The sequence below is a fragment of the Schistocerca cancellata genome, chromosome 4 (genome assembly GCF_023864275.1).
Source record: "Schistocerca cancellata isolate TAMUIC-IGC-003103 chromosome 4, iqSchCanc2.1, whole genome shotgun sequence".
In the NCBI taxonomy this organism is placed as follows: Eukaryota; Metazoa; Arthropoda; class Insecta; order Orthoptera; family Acrididae; genus Schistocerca; species Schistocerca cancellata.
In genome coordinates this window covers 445,482,524-445,497,254 of record NC_064629.1, presented here as the reverse complement: position 1 = coordinate 445,497,254, position 14,731 = coordinate 445,482,524, and the positions used below count along the sequence as shown (strand labels likewise).

The 14,731-nt window shown below is 42.2% G+C and overlaps 1 protein-coding gene across 1 annotated transcript in view; it reads left to right on the top strand.

Moving 5' to 3' along the window:
- The window catches only part of LOC126183232 (uncharacterized), a 129,816-nt gene that overhangs the window by 102,582 nt on the left and 12,503 nt on the right, over positions 1 to 14,731 (top strand). Inside the window, exon 10 of the mRNA XM_049925018.1 lies at positions 8,337 to 8,478. Coding sequence (XP_049780975.1) covers positions 8,337 to 8,478 — 142 coding nt within the window. The remainder of the gene's footprint in view (positions 1 to 8,336; positions 8,479 to 14,731) is intronic.

Here is a 14,731-nt window from a genome sequence, read left to right as displayed (position 1 = left end):
CCTTCCTCATATCCTCAGCAGTGTCCCTGTGTGTGTGCACTGAAGCTCTTGCTTCATTGTCTGACAGGTGGCTTAGCTATCCTTCCCATTACCATTCAGGAAATCTTCGCTGTTGACCAACGCATTTGGTGCCTTCATGCCTGCACATTTTCTGCTTTGACTTGCATAAATAGGAGGCTTCATTCACTGCTCAGCAGTGTGTTTGTCACACCTGAAGATGTCAGTCAGTTGTGCCAATGAAATATTGCGGGAATTTTATGACAACATCTGATATTTTGCGTGAGAACTGTTTCTACAGAATGATTCCAGTTGTTCTGATTGTTTGCCATAATTTCTTAAAGGACTAACATACTAATGTCAATCTGCAAATAAGAAAACTAGAACTCTCCGAAGGGGTTCCAGAAGGGTTTCAATAAAATACTGTTTTCCAGAAACCTTGGCCGCACGGGGTAGCCGCGCGGTCTGAGGCGCCTTACGCGGCTCCCCTCGCACGTCGGAGGTTCGAGTCGTCCCTCAGGCATGGGTGTTTGTGTTGTCCTTAGTGTAAGTTAGTTTAAGTTCGATTAAGTAGTGTGTAAGCCTAGGAACCTAGGATCTCAGCAGTTTGGACCCATATGAACTTACCACCTCCAGAAACCTGGTTGGTTGAATAGCCTCATTATAGCTAACAACTGACCACCAAAGTGAAAAAACTGAATGACTAATCCCACACAAAAGAATTTTGTGGCTGTAGTTATCGATATTATGCATACTTACATAACAGACCCTTAAATGGGCAGTACATAATGTTACAAGATAAGTGAATGATACATTTGCCAGAAAAGCTAGTTACGGTAACCATTAACGTGTCATTGCTGTTCAGTTATATGTAGGCTGGATTTGTCCAGCTTGAAGTAAGGTAATAATCTCAAATACTTTAAACATTTTCACTGTCAAAAGTTTTTATTTTCCACTGTAGATGTAAAAGTTGAGTACGAAAAATGTGACCTTTATCAGGTGATCATGTGAATATCCAATCATAATGACCTATTCCAGACATTAACTTGTTGAATGTATTTTGTCTGGGAAGATTTGTCATGGTGACACTGGAAGTCATATTCAGCTACATGATGATTCTCCACCATTAACTTTGTGTTCCTCCCCCTCCCCCCAATCTACAGTTCTCCATCAGCCCCATCACACATACTCATTTGAAATCGGGTAACATTCTGTAGTTATGTGCCTGTTTACCACTATTTCTCAAACAGCCATTCTCAAAATGAAACTACAAAAATGCACAATAGCTATAGAAAACTGGGTGATGTACAGTTGATCATAACACTAGCATTCGGCACTGGATACATTGTATAAATCATTCACAAAGTCGGCCAGAGTGGCCGTGCGGTTCTAGGCACTGCAGTCTGGAACCGAGCGACCGCTACGGTCGCAGGTTCGAGTCCTGCCTCGGGCATGGATGTGTGTGATGTCCTTAGGTTAGTTAGGTTTAATTAAACTAAGTTCTAGGTGACTGATGATCTCAGAAGTTAAGTCGCATAGTGCTCAGAGCCATTTGAACCATTTTTTCATTTACAAAGTCTCGGCAAGAGGTCTGTTATCCATCACTAGTAATTCTGGGAGACTGGGATCACCAATAACATCTTTATTGAAACAGAGACATCTCCAGAAAAATATGAGAATATTGCATAGACAGTGGTGGATTGTTAAAAAAAAAGCCATCACTATAGGAAGCCAGGCTTCAGCTTTCAACAGCCTTCCACCAGTTATACACTGAGCTACCTTGGACTTTAGTTTTGTCAACATGGAGGAATAAACATGGCATTATCTATCATATTATTGCTCTCACTCGTTACACAACAAATAGCTTGCAGCTCATGATTAGCAGTAACACACAATTGTCTTTGAGTCCAGGAAATTCTGTATTTGCTTCTAGTGCAGATTCAAACCGTGTGATCCTCCCTTTTGTAAACTAGCTGAAAGCTGTTTAACTTGGACAACACTTTACAGATCTTTCTTTCCTGCCTTGAAAATGCCTATGATGTCTCGTGTAGTATAGTATCTTTGAACAGCTCCAAAAAATTGAGGTTTCAAATACATTGCCCCCAGTTCCCCTGTGACAGGTATATTGGCCACCAGCTTGCATGACAGGTATATTGGCCACTGGATTACATTAGTCTTGTTTGTGTTTAGTTTTGTTACCAGGCCCAATAGGTTATTTAAGGGGCATGAACTGCATCAGTTGGTGAGTGAGTGATCCCTGTGAAGAATATAGAGATGCTGTGTACCTGTATGAGGCGGCATTATCAGCACTTGACAGAATTTGAAAGGGGCCTCACTATGGGTCTCCATTTGGATGGCTAATGGAACTGTGCGATATCCAGATTTGTGGGACATTCAGATGTGACAGTGGCCAAATGCAGAAATACAAGGGAATGTGAGGGCAGGCAGTCTCATCATCAAGGTTCCAGTCGACCACATCTGACTACCAAAAAGATCACCATATTGTGCATCAGACACTTTGTAATCTCTTAACATCTGTGCCAGCCATCCAAAAACAAGTAATGCACTCCCTGCAGCATTCTGTGTCATCCCGCATCATTGATAGGAGACTGTCAGCAACTGGGCTAGGGAATTACCAATCAGTGCTCAGGCTGCCATTAACACCAAAGCACAAACCTGCGTTTGGAGTGGTGCCATGACCAGGAAGTGTGGAATGCCGATGAATTGTGCTACATTGTGTTCTAAGATTACTCACTGTTCTGCACTACACAGGAGGACCGTAGTAAGTCTGATGGTGGCCTGGGCACAGGTCCTATTCTTCCAATGTTTTGGAGAGGCTCAGTGGTGTTACTTCTTGTGTGTTCATGTGGGGAGTCATCAGTTATGACTTGAAGTCGTGGCTGATAGTGACTGAGGGAACTATGATGGTACAATACATCACAGACAACCTGTGTCCTCATGGCAGGACCTCTCATACAGCATTGTGGTGCCACTGCTGTCTGTGGCGTCTCCAGACAAACCTTCGCTGATCATCTCACTGAAGGCAGTTCTACTCCACTCCAGTCAATGAGATTCCAGGCTGAAAATGTGTCTGGAGACACCCCGGACAGCGGGGGATACCAACCTGTCAACCGCCGTACGACTCGCCAGCCAGGAGTGATGGTCTGGGGTGCTATTTCATTTCATAGCAAGACTCCTTTGGTCATTATCTGCAGCACCCTTATCACACAGAAGTACATTGATGATATTCTACACCCCATTATGTTGCTCTTCATAGCCTGCCATTCTAGGCTTACATTTCAGCAAAAATAGTGCCTTCCACTGCTTGTCTTCATGCTTGCCAAATGCTACATTGGCCAGTAAGATCACTGGATCTATCCCGAATTGAGAATGTTTGGAGCATTATGGGCAGGGACCTCCTGCACCTTAGCATTTTGACACACTGATGTGCCATCTGGACAGAATATGGCATATCCCACAAGAGGACATGCAACAACTCTCTCACTCAATGTCAAGCCGAATAACTATTTGCTAAGGACCATTGGTGGATCAACATGTTACTGACTTGCCCAGTTTGTGAAGCTCTTTATCTTGAATAAATCATCCAATTTTTGTGAAATTGTAATCATTTATTTTTTATTACATGTACATCACATCCACCTATTTCCATCCTATTCAGATAATTCTTTTGTGGTGCAATGATTTTTTCTTCTTGTTCCTCTTTTTCTTCTGAGAGTGTATTTTTTGAGTATATTGTGGGATCACTTATGTATTGAAAGGAGGAAGAAAACACTCGGTTTGTGTGTACCAGTGGAGAACGCTGTGTTTGGAACACAGTGTGATGAGTGAAGACAGAGTGAGAGAGTGCGACCAGTGTGAGTAACATAAATAGCCAGGCACAGGTGGCCTTAGAGATGTGCCTGCGCATACATCCTGTGCAATGGATTTGCTGCAGTGTGCCTCTCTGGCAGGTGACCCCCATAGCATTCAAGACAGAAAACAGACTAGTTGTAACTGCGACCAGCCGGTGACTGTGGTATTGATGAATTCAGTTTCCACTGAAGGGGATTATGCTCCTATGGTTTACCACAGTTCTCTCCGTATACAGGGGGCAAAGAGCAATGCTTATAGAGTGGCCCCACAACTGGCTGAAAGCCCAGGGTTGCGGTGGACAAGTGTGATGTCCATGGCATTATCAGAAGGGCTCATAGGCTTTACCAGTCCCAGTCAGCACATGCAGGGGTGTACGGCCAGAAAAAGCCCATTTGGTGACAGCGCCTGGGTCACGGCAATGTGGAGTGGTTGCCAGAGGGCATTCCATATCCACATCCAGAGGGCAAGGGAGGTTGCACCGGAGGTGCTGCTTGGTAAGGTTTGACGGCATTTCCAGGAGAGGGTTCGGCAGAGTTTGGTGTTCATTGGGTGGCCTAGAAAAGGAGACTAATAAGTGTTCAGCTGGGGCGATGTGTCAGATTGTGGAGGAGGAGGAAGCACAGGTTCTAAAACTTGACCAAGAAAAGACAAGAGACTGGGAAAGAGAGGAGTGGCACACTGCATCACTGAGGTGGCCATCCAGAGATGTGACCGGGAACAGAGGAGGTTGTTCACCCCGCCACAAGCAGAGTTGGTTTTGATGATGGGTCACCATTCTGCCACCCACACCCAATGTGAATATCCAGTGGCCTTGTTGATGCTTGATGACCGTCAGGATCCATTTTTCCTGTTGCCCAAAACTGCACACCCACACTTCGGTATTAGGCGTGAACCAGGGAGAGGGTGGAACAGGCAGCATGGTCAGAGTTGGCAGTAGCAAGTGTAAGAGCATACGAGGCTGGCAGCCATGGTGAGAGTTCTAACTGGGAATCTGGTCTGTGTGCTAGTGCCGGATGTGGCAGTGCGCTTGTTATAATATCTTATCGTTGCTCATGCTGCCTGCAACGCAAGACATGGTTATGGGAAAGTGTTCCATGGCGTGCTGGGTTGAACGCTGGATTGGGACCCATTGAGAGGATGAGAAGGCATCTGTGCTGAGTAGTATTTTGGAAGTGTATCTCATAGCTATCTCTGCTGAGAAATAAAACCCATCACTGGAGCTGATGGGTTGTGCAATTGAGCAGCTTAATGACTGGGCCAAAGAGTGATATCGATGGTTTATGGTCAGTGATTAAGTGGAACTTGGTTCTGTAGAGAGGAACATGGAACGTTAATGGAAATTGGATTGCAAGGGCTTCCTTTTTCAGTCTGGGAATAATTCTGAGTGGTGTTGAGTGTCTTTGAAGCATAAGTAATCAGTTGCTCAGAGCCGTCAGCATTACATTATGTTAGGGCTTCACCTGAAGCCCTTTCCGATGTGTCAGCTGCCACTACAGACTGCTTCACTGACTGGAAAGTCGCAAGGTAAGGCATGGAGATTAAGACCTGTTTGAGTCTCTGGTGTGCCCATTCATAATACTTTGACCAGGAAAAAGAAATAACATTCTTCCACACAGTGCTTAGGTGGTTAGCAATCATTGCAGAAAATGTGAATGAATTTACCGTAATAAGCTATCTTTCAGAGAAAAGATTCAAGCTCAAGTTTGAGGGGCAGAGGAGAGCTTTGATAGCTTCTACATGTTTCTTTGTAGGCTGCAGTCCATTGTGAGAAACAACATGAGAGAGATATTACACCAATGGTTGAAAGAACTTTGATTTTTCCTGATTACATTTGAGGCCAGTGGCCTGCAGCATGTGCAACAGTTTGCTCAGGTTTCGTAATTGTTCCTCTGTTGTGGCCCTAGTGACTACAATGTCATTTAAGTAACTAATGCAGCCAGGAATATCCTTAAGCAGTTACTCAAGGAACTGTTGAAATAGATTCAGTGCACCAGCAACACCAAAAACTAGATGTTTAAACTTGTAAAGGCTGTGTGGTGTGTTTGTGACGAATACCTTTTATGATTCATCAAGTTTCACCTGCAAAGAAACTTCAGCCAGGGCTATTTTTGAAAAATTCTGTCCATCCGAGAGTGAGGTGAAAAGTTCTTCTGGTTTGGGAATCGAATAAGTGTCTATTTCCAGCTATGAGTTTACTGTGATCATAAAATCGCCATATAATTCAAAGTTTTCCCACTGGTGAATTCTTGACCACCAGCGGCATTGCCCACTCACTGACAGAAATAGGTTCAGTGACATCCAAGGCCATCAACCTGTCCAGCTCATATTTTATTGCATCATCCAGGGTATGGGCTGTGCGCAGAAGAAAAGAGGTCACACCGAGTTTTTCAATGTTATATGTGCCATGAACTTTGTAGCCTTCCTGAAGTTTCCAGGAAAAATGTCTGGGCACCAATGAAAAATGTCTTCCAGTTCCTTAAAAGAGAATTGTTTGGAGGTGAGGGTCACCGAGTCATCAGTGGCAAAACCAAAAGCGGAAAAAGCATCTAAACTGAAAACGTTCACTGTGTTTGCACTGTGCAAGGGCTTCATTTTTCAGTCTGGCAATAATTCTGAGTGATGTTGAGTGTCTTTGAAGCATAAGTAATCGGTTGCTTAGAGCTGTCAGCATTATATTATGTTAGGGCTTCGGTGAGAAGTTTGTCCTAGCTGTCAAGCATTGAGCTGGAGGTACATAGGGAAGTTCAGGGAAGAAGCTGATGCTTTGATGTCTGCCTATAGTTGAATCTCCCTGTTGCACATTGCCAGCATAATGACCAATTTCTGCGACATCACTGTTGCTTTACGCAGTCTGTGACAATTACATTAACATCCTTATGGTTCTAACAGTGAGGAGATGTCCATCTTTATTGCAAGTAAAACATTGTGCCCACCTGTCAGGGCAGTTATCCCAGGACTGCATATGATAACAGTCAAAGCACGGCAGAAGCAAATACCTGTTGCGGGACTGCAATTGTGTTCCGTGTTTGTGAGGCAGGAATGGAGCCTGGATGTGTTTACGGCCTATGGCTGCTACTTCCTCCATGTCAGCCAAGTTGCTCTCTGTACCCTGGTCGGATACTACAGCCACCACATCTGCCCAAGACTCCAAATGGCAGCCAACTCCCTGGGAGACTTCCCAGTTATTGAGTCGATTGTAATACATCCCCCAAAGTGAGGTCATTGAACTGTAATGCCTTTTGATGCACTTGCATGTTGGGGGCTGCTTTAATAATAGCATCTCTAATCATGACTTCCACATAAGATTCATTAGCTGTGGGGGTAATAAAACGGCATTGTCCACTGAATCCCTGTAGTTCAGCTGCCCAAGCACAGTATGAGTGTGCTGTTTTTGACAGTGATAAGAGTTCCACTCGGCGCAATATAACGTGACGGTGTCTGCAAAATTGAGTGTTTAATAGAGCACACATTTCATCAAAACCTAGCTGAGCTGGTTCAATGATGAAGTCTGCCTGAAAAGTAGCCAGCGACGGTGGCTGCTGGGGTGTAGGTTCCATGTTCACCAGATGTAGCATGAGGTTCGACAACGATCGTCAGCACTTATGTTGTAACTAAGAACATAAAAATAGCGCAGCAGATTCATCAGCCAATATATTTGATAGTTCAAGCTTTAAAGCAAACCACAAGAATAGTCCAGTGTATCAGCCAACATTACAGTATGTAGAGAAGTGGTCTGAATACAGTACAGTGAGCAAAGACGGTATGAGAGTCAGTGGCACTCTCGTATATAGGTGGTCGTAGTCAAGCTGGTCGCAAGTGGCACTGGAGGGACGCCTGCACAGATATCCTGCATGACGGATCTACTCTGGTGTGTCTCCCTAGCAGTCGACCCCCATGGCATTCGACGTGGAAAACAAACGAGTCAGAACAGCTCAGATAACGAAAGTCTCAGCTTTATCTACGTAAAAAAACTGGTACTGCAATTGTAATAATTATGTGATGATTGTAACATACTAATTTCAGCAGACATACCATTATGTACCATTATGAAATGGTAGTTGAAGTTTGCGTGTTTGTCCACTTCATGGATTGTTATCTAATGATGTTTTGGAACATCCATTGCCTTTAACATCAGACATACTAACCACCACCAAATGTCTAACTCCAGAGGGAGTAATGCTGACCATAAAAACCTAGCTGGCCATGAAAACCTGGTGCTAAGTGGGTAGTTAAGATTTAAGAATAATTGCCAGTTTCAAAACTATAAATTACAGCAGGTGAAAATTTCTATGCCATATGCGTTGCACAAGACTAAATTCTACTATTATTTTTGTTGCTCATCCATTTTAGAGGATTTTTTTACCTATTGTTAACATTAAAATAATGAAGATATTTCAGTTTATCAAAAGAAATCACATTTAGTATATAGCCATTATTAATTTTTTGGTAAATGATATTTCTTGCAGGTATACCAAAGAGCTGACCTTAACAGAGTTCTGATGTCCCAAGCAATAGGTCCTTACTGTGACCTGAAGCAGGATGTTACTAGCTGGAATTTCACCGAAGGTGCAGCAGTGGCTTTAGAGATGCAAGAATATGAAAGAGAACGTAAGATAACTTCATTTTTTTTTCACTTATTTAAGATCCTTTAAGTGAACTACATGAAGCAAATTTGATTGTGTACATCCTCTAACTTATTGTTCATTCTTCTGTACTAGATTCATTTCTGTTGCTTATAATTTCTATCTACAGATGGAATACTGATGTGTGTCTCTACCTCAGAACATTGATTATGCTAGTGTTTGTTAACTTACAAGATGTACAACTTTGCTTCCACCATTTGCCGAAAGGTGGCGACAGCGGTAAATAGCGGACAAAAGAAACAGATCGCAGATGTCAGGCAGTTAGCTTCAACCTCGGTCAACATAATTTCATTCAAACATTAGTCGATTTGTGTGCATCATAAAGTTGTTCTTGATTGAAAATGTCAGTTTACGAGCCTAATTCTTGTCATTTGGGGGAGGTGTTATTGTTTTGTTTCAATATGAAGAAAACAGTGGCTGAGTCTCATTGAATGCTCTCAAGTATGTATGGTAAGGACGCTATTAGTGAAAGAATGTGTCGTGACTGGTTTCAACACTTCAAGAACAGTGATTTTAAAATCGTAGACAGGCATAGTGGTGGAAGAGAGAATGTTGTCAAAGATGCAGAATTGGAGACATTGCTAAGTGAAGACTCAAGAAGAATTGACACGATTAGCGGGAGTGACACAGCAAGCTCGGCGCCATGTACTATGAGGTGTTAAAACCAAGTGAAACAATCACAGGTGCTCGGCCTAAAGTTGTGTTGTTACATAGCCCTTTGGTATATAGCTGTTATTTTCAGTGTGTGACATCCCTCCCTCCCTTCCTTCCTTTTCTGGTATGAGCCTTTTGTAGCTCATATAATTAGTTCCTATTGTTCTCACCATTAATGATAGTGTCCCTACATCAACTAGAGTGTGATTTCATTCCCTATCTGTGTCCTATGTGGGCCAGAGTTCCATTTGCAATACCTTCATCAATGACAGGGCAGGAAACCATAATATTTCTTCCTTCCTGCTAAAATGAGAGTTGTTGCAATAAGAAGGCACAATGTTGTTAAAATGAGTTTGTCTTTATAAAAACTGTAATCTGAAAATGTTATGAAGTTTGTTCTTTCTACCTCCAAAATGGGCTACAGGACTTAAGAGTGCCCTGAAATCTCTTGAGATACTTAGACTGTCACTAATTGACAGCCATTTAAGTAACCAGTCTTCAAGAGATAAAGATACTTCATGATGAGTAAAACTCTTCATGATGAATAAAACTCTTCATACTAGAATGAAAATGGTTTTAAAATTTGTCATGTCATATCGTTAAAACAATGGCATGTCAGAAACTGGCATCATAGTTTGATTACGGTGAGTGTTTAAGGAAACAATGTTTTGAAAAAATGGAAATTTCGCACGAAGTTTTTCTATGAATGATTTTTTACAATTTTCACAAAGGCCCAATTTAACAATAATGTTGTCGATCACTTTGTTGGACATTTTCTAATTGATCATCTGCATAAAGGACTATCTACAATTAATTTGCAGAATTTTGCCATGGTCTTGCTTTTGTTGTCATCCAGCCAGTTGTAACTGAAGCTATCTTACCTCCTTTTTACACTACTGTTTCAGTTCACCTTTATTGCATAATTGAATGTTTGCCTTAGTGTGTGTGCAGAAAGATTAATATTGGAATTTGTTATATTTCCCAAACAATACATTCTTGCAAGGATTTTCCAAGTTGTTCTCCAAAGGAACCCCCGTATACCACATGCTGTAACCAGTCAAATTCATACCGTCCAAATCATAACTCTTATGATCCACAACTATTTGCCATAATATTACCTCCTCTCTCTGCTGAGTCTAACTATTTACTTCTTTTATCTTGTCTTTACCAATTTCCACACTGAGGTACAACCAACCCCCCCCCCCCCCCCACTCCTTTTTGCAGTGCACAAAGGAAAAAATTCCAAACAAATTACCCTAACTCCTGTATTGCTCATTGACTGACATCACCAGTTACCATAAATTCCTCTTCCTGGACAGTCCTTGGCACCCTCTGTGTTGCATCATGCACAAATAAGCCTTCTCTTCGTACTTTGTAATCAACACACTTTATTAATGTATTGCAAAGAAAACCGTCATACATATGCTCATCCAGAAGATCAAACAATCTCTTGCTTTGATGGAGTCAAGCTCTGTCTTACATGAACCGCATCTTGTTGAAATCGGGGTCACTTTTGGATAATGGAGATGAAACCATCACATAACATTCGATAGTCACCATTTCATCAAGGAATATTGCACCAATTATTCTGTGACTGGACATTGCACACCACACATTCACCTGTTGAGGGTGAAGAGACTTCTCGATCTTGAAATGCGGATTCTCAGTACGCCAAATGCTCCAATTTTTATTGACGAACTTACCGAAATGAAAGTGGGCTTTGTCGCTAAACCGTCCGTGCGCACGCGCATACTAATTCCCATCAAACCCCTTGATCAACCGTGCAATTTGAACACCTCAACACAAGCCATTCAGAAGTTATGGTGATTTTATTTAAAAAAAAGGGGGGGGGGGGGGTTGTCTCAGCTGCCATTTGAATAACCAATTTCTCTTGTTACATCAGCATAATACTTTTAACATTCTGTATGACATACTTCCTCTATTTATATATGACTTCAGATTTACGATGTTCCCCAAACATAACTCCTTGGATTTTTGTTATGACACGAAATATGCATTTTCATGCAGTTTCTTCATTACTTTAAATGCCCCATGGTACACACACCAAAATTTCTCTATTTCGGAGTCATGTTTTAGTGGTATCACGTATTGATACCATCCTACTGGCATTCTAGAGTTGGTAATGGAATGGCAAGTTTCCATCTGACACTGATAGTGGTCACATGGGATCTGATGGACCCAGTGGTGCATGTCTGCTGAGCCACACCTCCAACAGCTCTGTGCTATGAGCACCTTATGCCGTCGCAATATAGGACAGCCGACAGCAGCCACTCAGCTCACTTGCACTTGGAGCCTCTATGCTATGACAGCTTCTTTCGTGCTTTATCCTTGTTGACATTGAGGTGGCTGGACTCTGTTTCTTGCTGCATTATTTGTAATGAGTCTTCATAAGCTTGGAAAAATAAAAGTTAAGTAAACTGTCTGTTTGTTGTGTTATCTTGTTCATTAATAATTTCTACTCCTGTCTAGCTTTCCTACGACAACAGTTGCCACAGCACTCTGTAGTCCACCTCTCCTTACTACCATTGTGTACAAAGTCGTACACAACAATTTTATGTGAGTGTTCCTTGGCCTTAACCAAAACTGGGTCCCCAGTTTCAAATACAGCAGGTTTCAACCCATTCTCATGCAATGTATTCATTTCTTGTGCCTTTTTTCCAATTTGTTTCTTCACACTCATCTCTCTCTACTGAGAAGTTAGCTGTTGAATAATTGGGAACTCAGTTTCTTCATACATCAAATTACAAGGTTTAACACCCAGCATGGGCTCTCATGGAGCAAACCCTGTGGCCTCATGCCATACATTCTTTATTATTGTCTCAAATGTAGGTACATAGCTGGCCCATGAAGTATGTTTTTTATGGCAGTAGGTCCTGCACAACATACTCAAGTCCCTCATAACTCTCTTGCTCATGTTATCTTTTGGGAAATAAGCCAAAATTTAAATGTGCATTATATCATTCCTCTCCATGCACTGTTTGAAAAGCTTAGGCATAGTAAGGCCTCTGATTTACTCAGTTGTGGTATGTAATCATTTTTCAATACATCAGAAAGAATTCTTGTGTTTGCTCTCTTGGTCTGATAGAATTTGACAAATTTTGAAAATGTCTCTAAGGCCACAAAAGTATAACTACGTCCTCTTCTTGACACCAGCAAAGGACCAAACAAATCTAATGCTATTAGCTTCTTAGGTCTAGCAGTCGGTGCACTTTGTCTCAAACCTTCAGTTGGCATGGTAGTTGCCTTCACTTTCTGGCTTGTATCACAGCTGTGAAACACTTGCCTACCCCCATCCTCATGTTGTTGAATATGAAACTTTCTTGAAGCTTGGCAGTACACCTATGTGCCCCAAAATGTCCATAGATTTATGCCCTAAGTCAATCAATTTATCCACAATCTGGTCCAGGTAGCATCGTCTCTGGTCTTCCGCATTATTGGCCTTCGTTCTAAAAAGTACACCCTTGTGTTGTTTACAGTAGACTTAAACCTTGGAAAATCTTTTGAGTTCAGATAATGCTTGACCAACTTCAAGTTTTCATCTGTATTTAGCTCATGCTTAATACTGTGGTAAATCATCTTAATCCTACCCTCATATTTAACCTTTTCAAAGTATAGTATTTTTATTCCTGTCACGTACGCTACTCCCTCCGTATCATCTCCATTCGGTCTTAGCATCTGAGACAAAGCATCTGCTGTATCAATGAAAACAATCAGTTTTTGAAATATGATGTATTTGGATAGATAAAAAATCAACTCGCCCAGGGGCAACAGGATAACGTACATATAAAGATATGTAAATTTGCAAGCTTTTGGAGCTAGTGGCCCCTTCTTCTGGCAGAAGGGTTGAAGAGGAAGGAGGAGGGGTGAAGGGAAAGGACTAGTGATATTTAAGAAATAGGAAGAGTTTGGAAAAGTTGCCCGTGACCCTGCATTCTGGGAGACTTTTCCAAACTCTCCCCGAGAGCTTGCAAATTTCTGTACCTTTATATGTGCATCTCCTGCCACTGCTTGGTGAGTAGATTTTTTGTGTATCCAATTACATTGAAGCATCTGCTTTTATGTTCTCATCACTTCTTGCATACCTTATCTCCATTGCAAACTGCTGCAGATACAGCACCCATCTAGCGATCCTACTATGTCATCCTCAGTGGTTTAGCAGTTGTTTCTGGGTATGCTCTTGGTGACCCCGTGGTTCCTGAGCTGGAGACCGGTAAGTGCCACAAGCCCTCTGTCACTGTAAGCTCTGGGCATGCTTCAGCGAACACAGTGCAGCGTGGCGGTAATGCGCAGTGTGATGGATGTGCCATCTAGGAGTACTCACAACTACTAATCCAAACAAATAAGGGAGGCTAGTCGTCCTGATAATCAAATTGCAATTAGTAATGGGACTTAAGGAGTTGTAAATCACAATGTGTTTGTATCATCAAGAGAAAGGACTGAATGTCGAAACAGTATTTATAAAAAAAGGCTTAGAAGGGCTTGCTGGTACCTTAAAGTGTATTAAGCAGTTATGAAATGGTTTCTTATTCGTTGAGACTAACAGGGCAAAGCAAATGGAACTTCTTAAGAAGTCAGAAAAATTGGTTGACTATGATGTAATAGAGTTGCATAACTCCCTCAACCTTTAGCAAGGATACCGTGATATTATGGGCATAGACATCGTAGAACTTCAACAAAAAATGAGTATCACAGGGGATAGTGCATGTGGAGCAAAGTACACCAACTCTCCACAGTCCTTGTTCCTTTAGTGTGTGGCACTCTGCTCATCACTATTGAAGCCACCTCCCTCTACACTAACACCATTAATGTCCATGGCCTTGCCACTATTGAACAGTACCTTTTCCAATGCCCGACTGACTCCAAACCTACAAGCTCCTTCCTGCACACCATGGCCAACTATATCTTCACCCACAGTTATTTCATCTTTGAAGGCATTATGTACAAACAAATCTACGGTACAGCAATAGACACCCACATGGCACCATCTTATGCAAACCTTTTCATCGGCCATCCAGAGGAATCCTAAATGCTCAGAATCCCAAACTTATCACCTGGTTGAGATTCATTAATGATATCTTCATGATCTGGACTGATGGTGTCCTCTAGAACCTCAACACCTTCTCTCCCATTCACTTCACTTGGACATACTCAACTCAAAGAAGTCACCTTCCTCGATGTTGACCTCAAAGATTACGTCAGTACTTCCATCAATATCAGACCTACGAACCACCAGCAAAATGTCCACTCAACAGCTTCCACTCGTTCCATACCAAGAAGTCTCTTCCATACAGCCTAGCCATCTGTGGCTGTTGGAATCTGTAGTGGCGAGCAGTCCTCCTACAAATATACCGAAGGCCTCACTGAGTCCTTCACAGACCAAAATTGTGCAGACAGATCTCTCTTGGCTTGTCTCTCCAGTAACCTACCACCTCCCATATCCCCATTGTCCAGCCACAAAGGAGCACTTCCGTCATGACTGGTGCCACACAGGACTGCAACTGAATTACATTTTTCCGCTAGGGTTTCAACTGCCTCTCACAGTG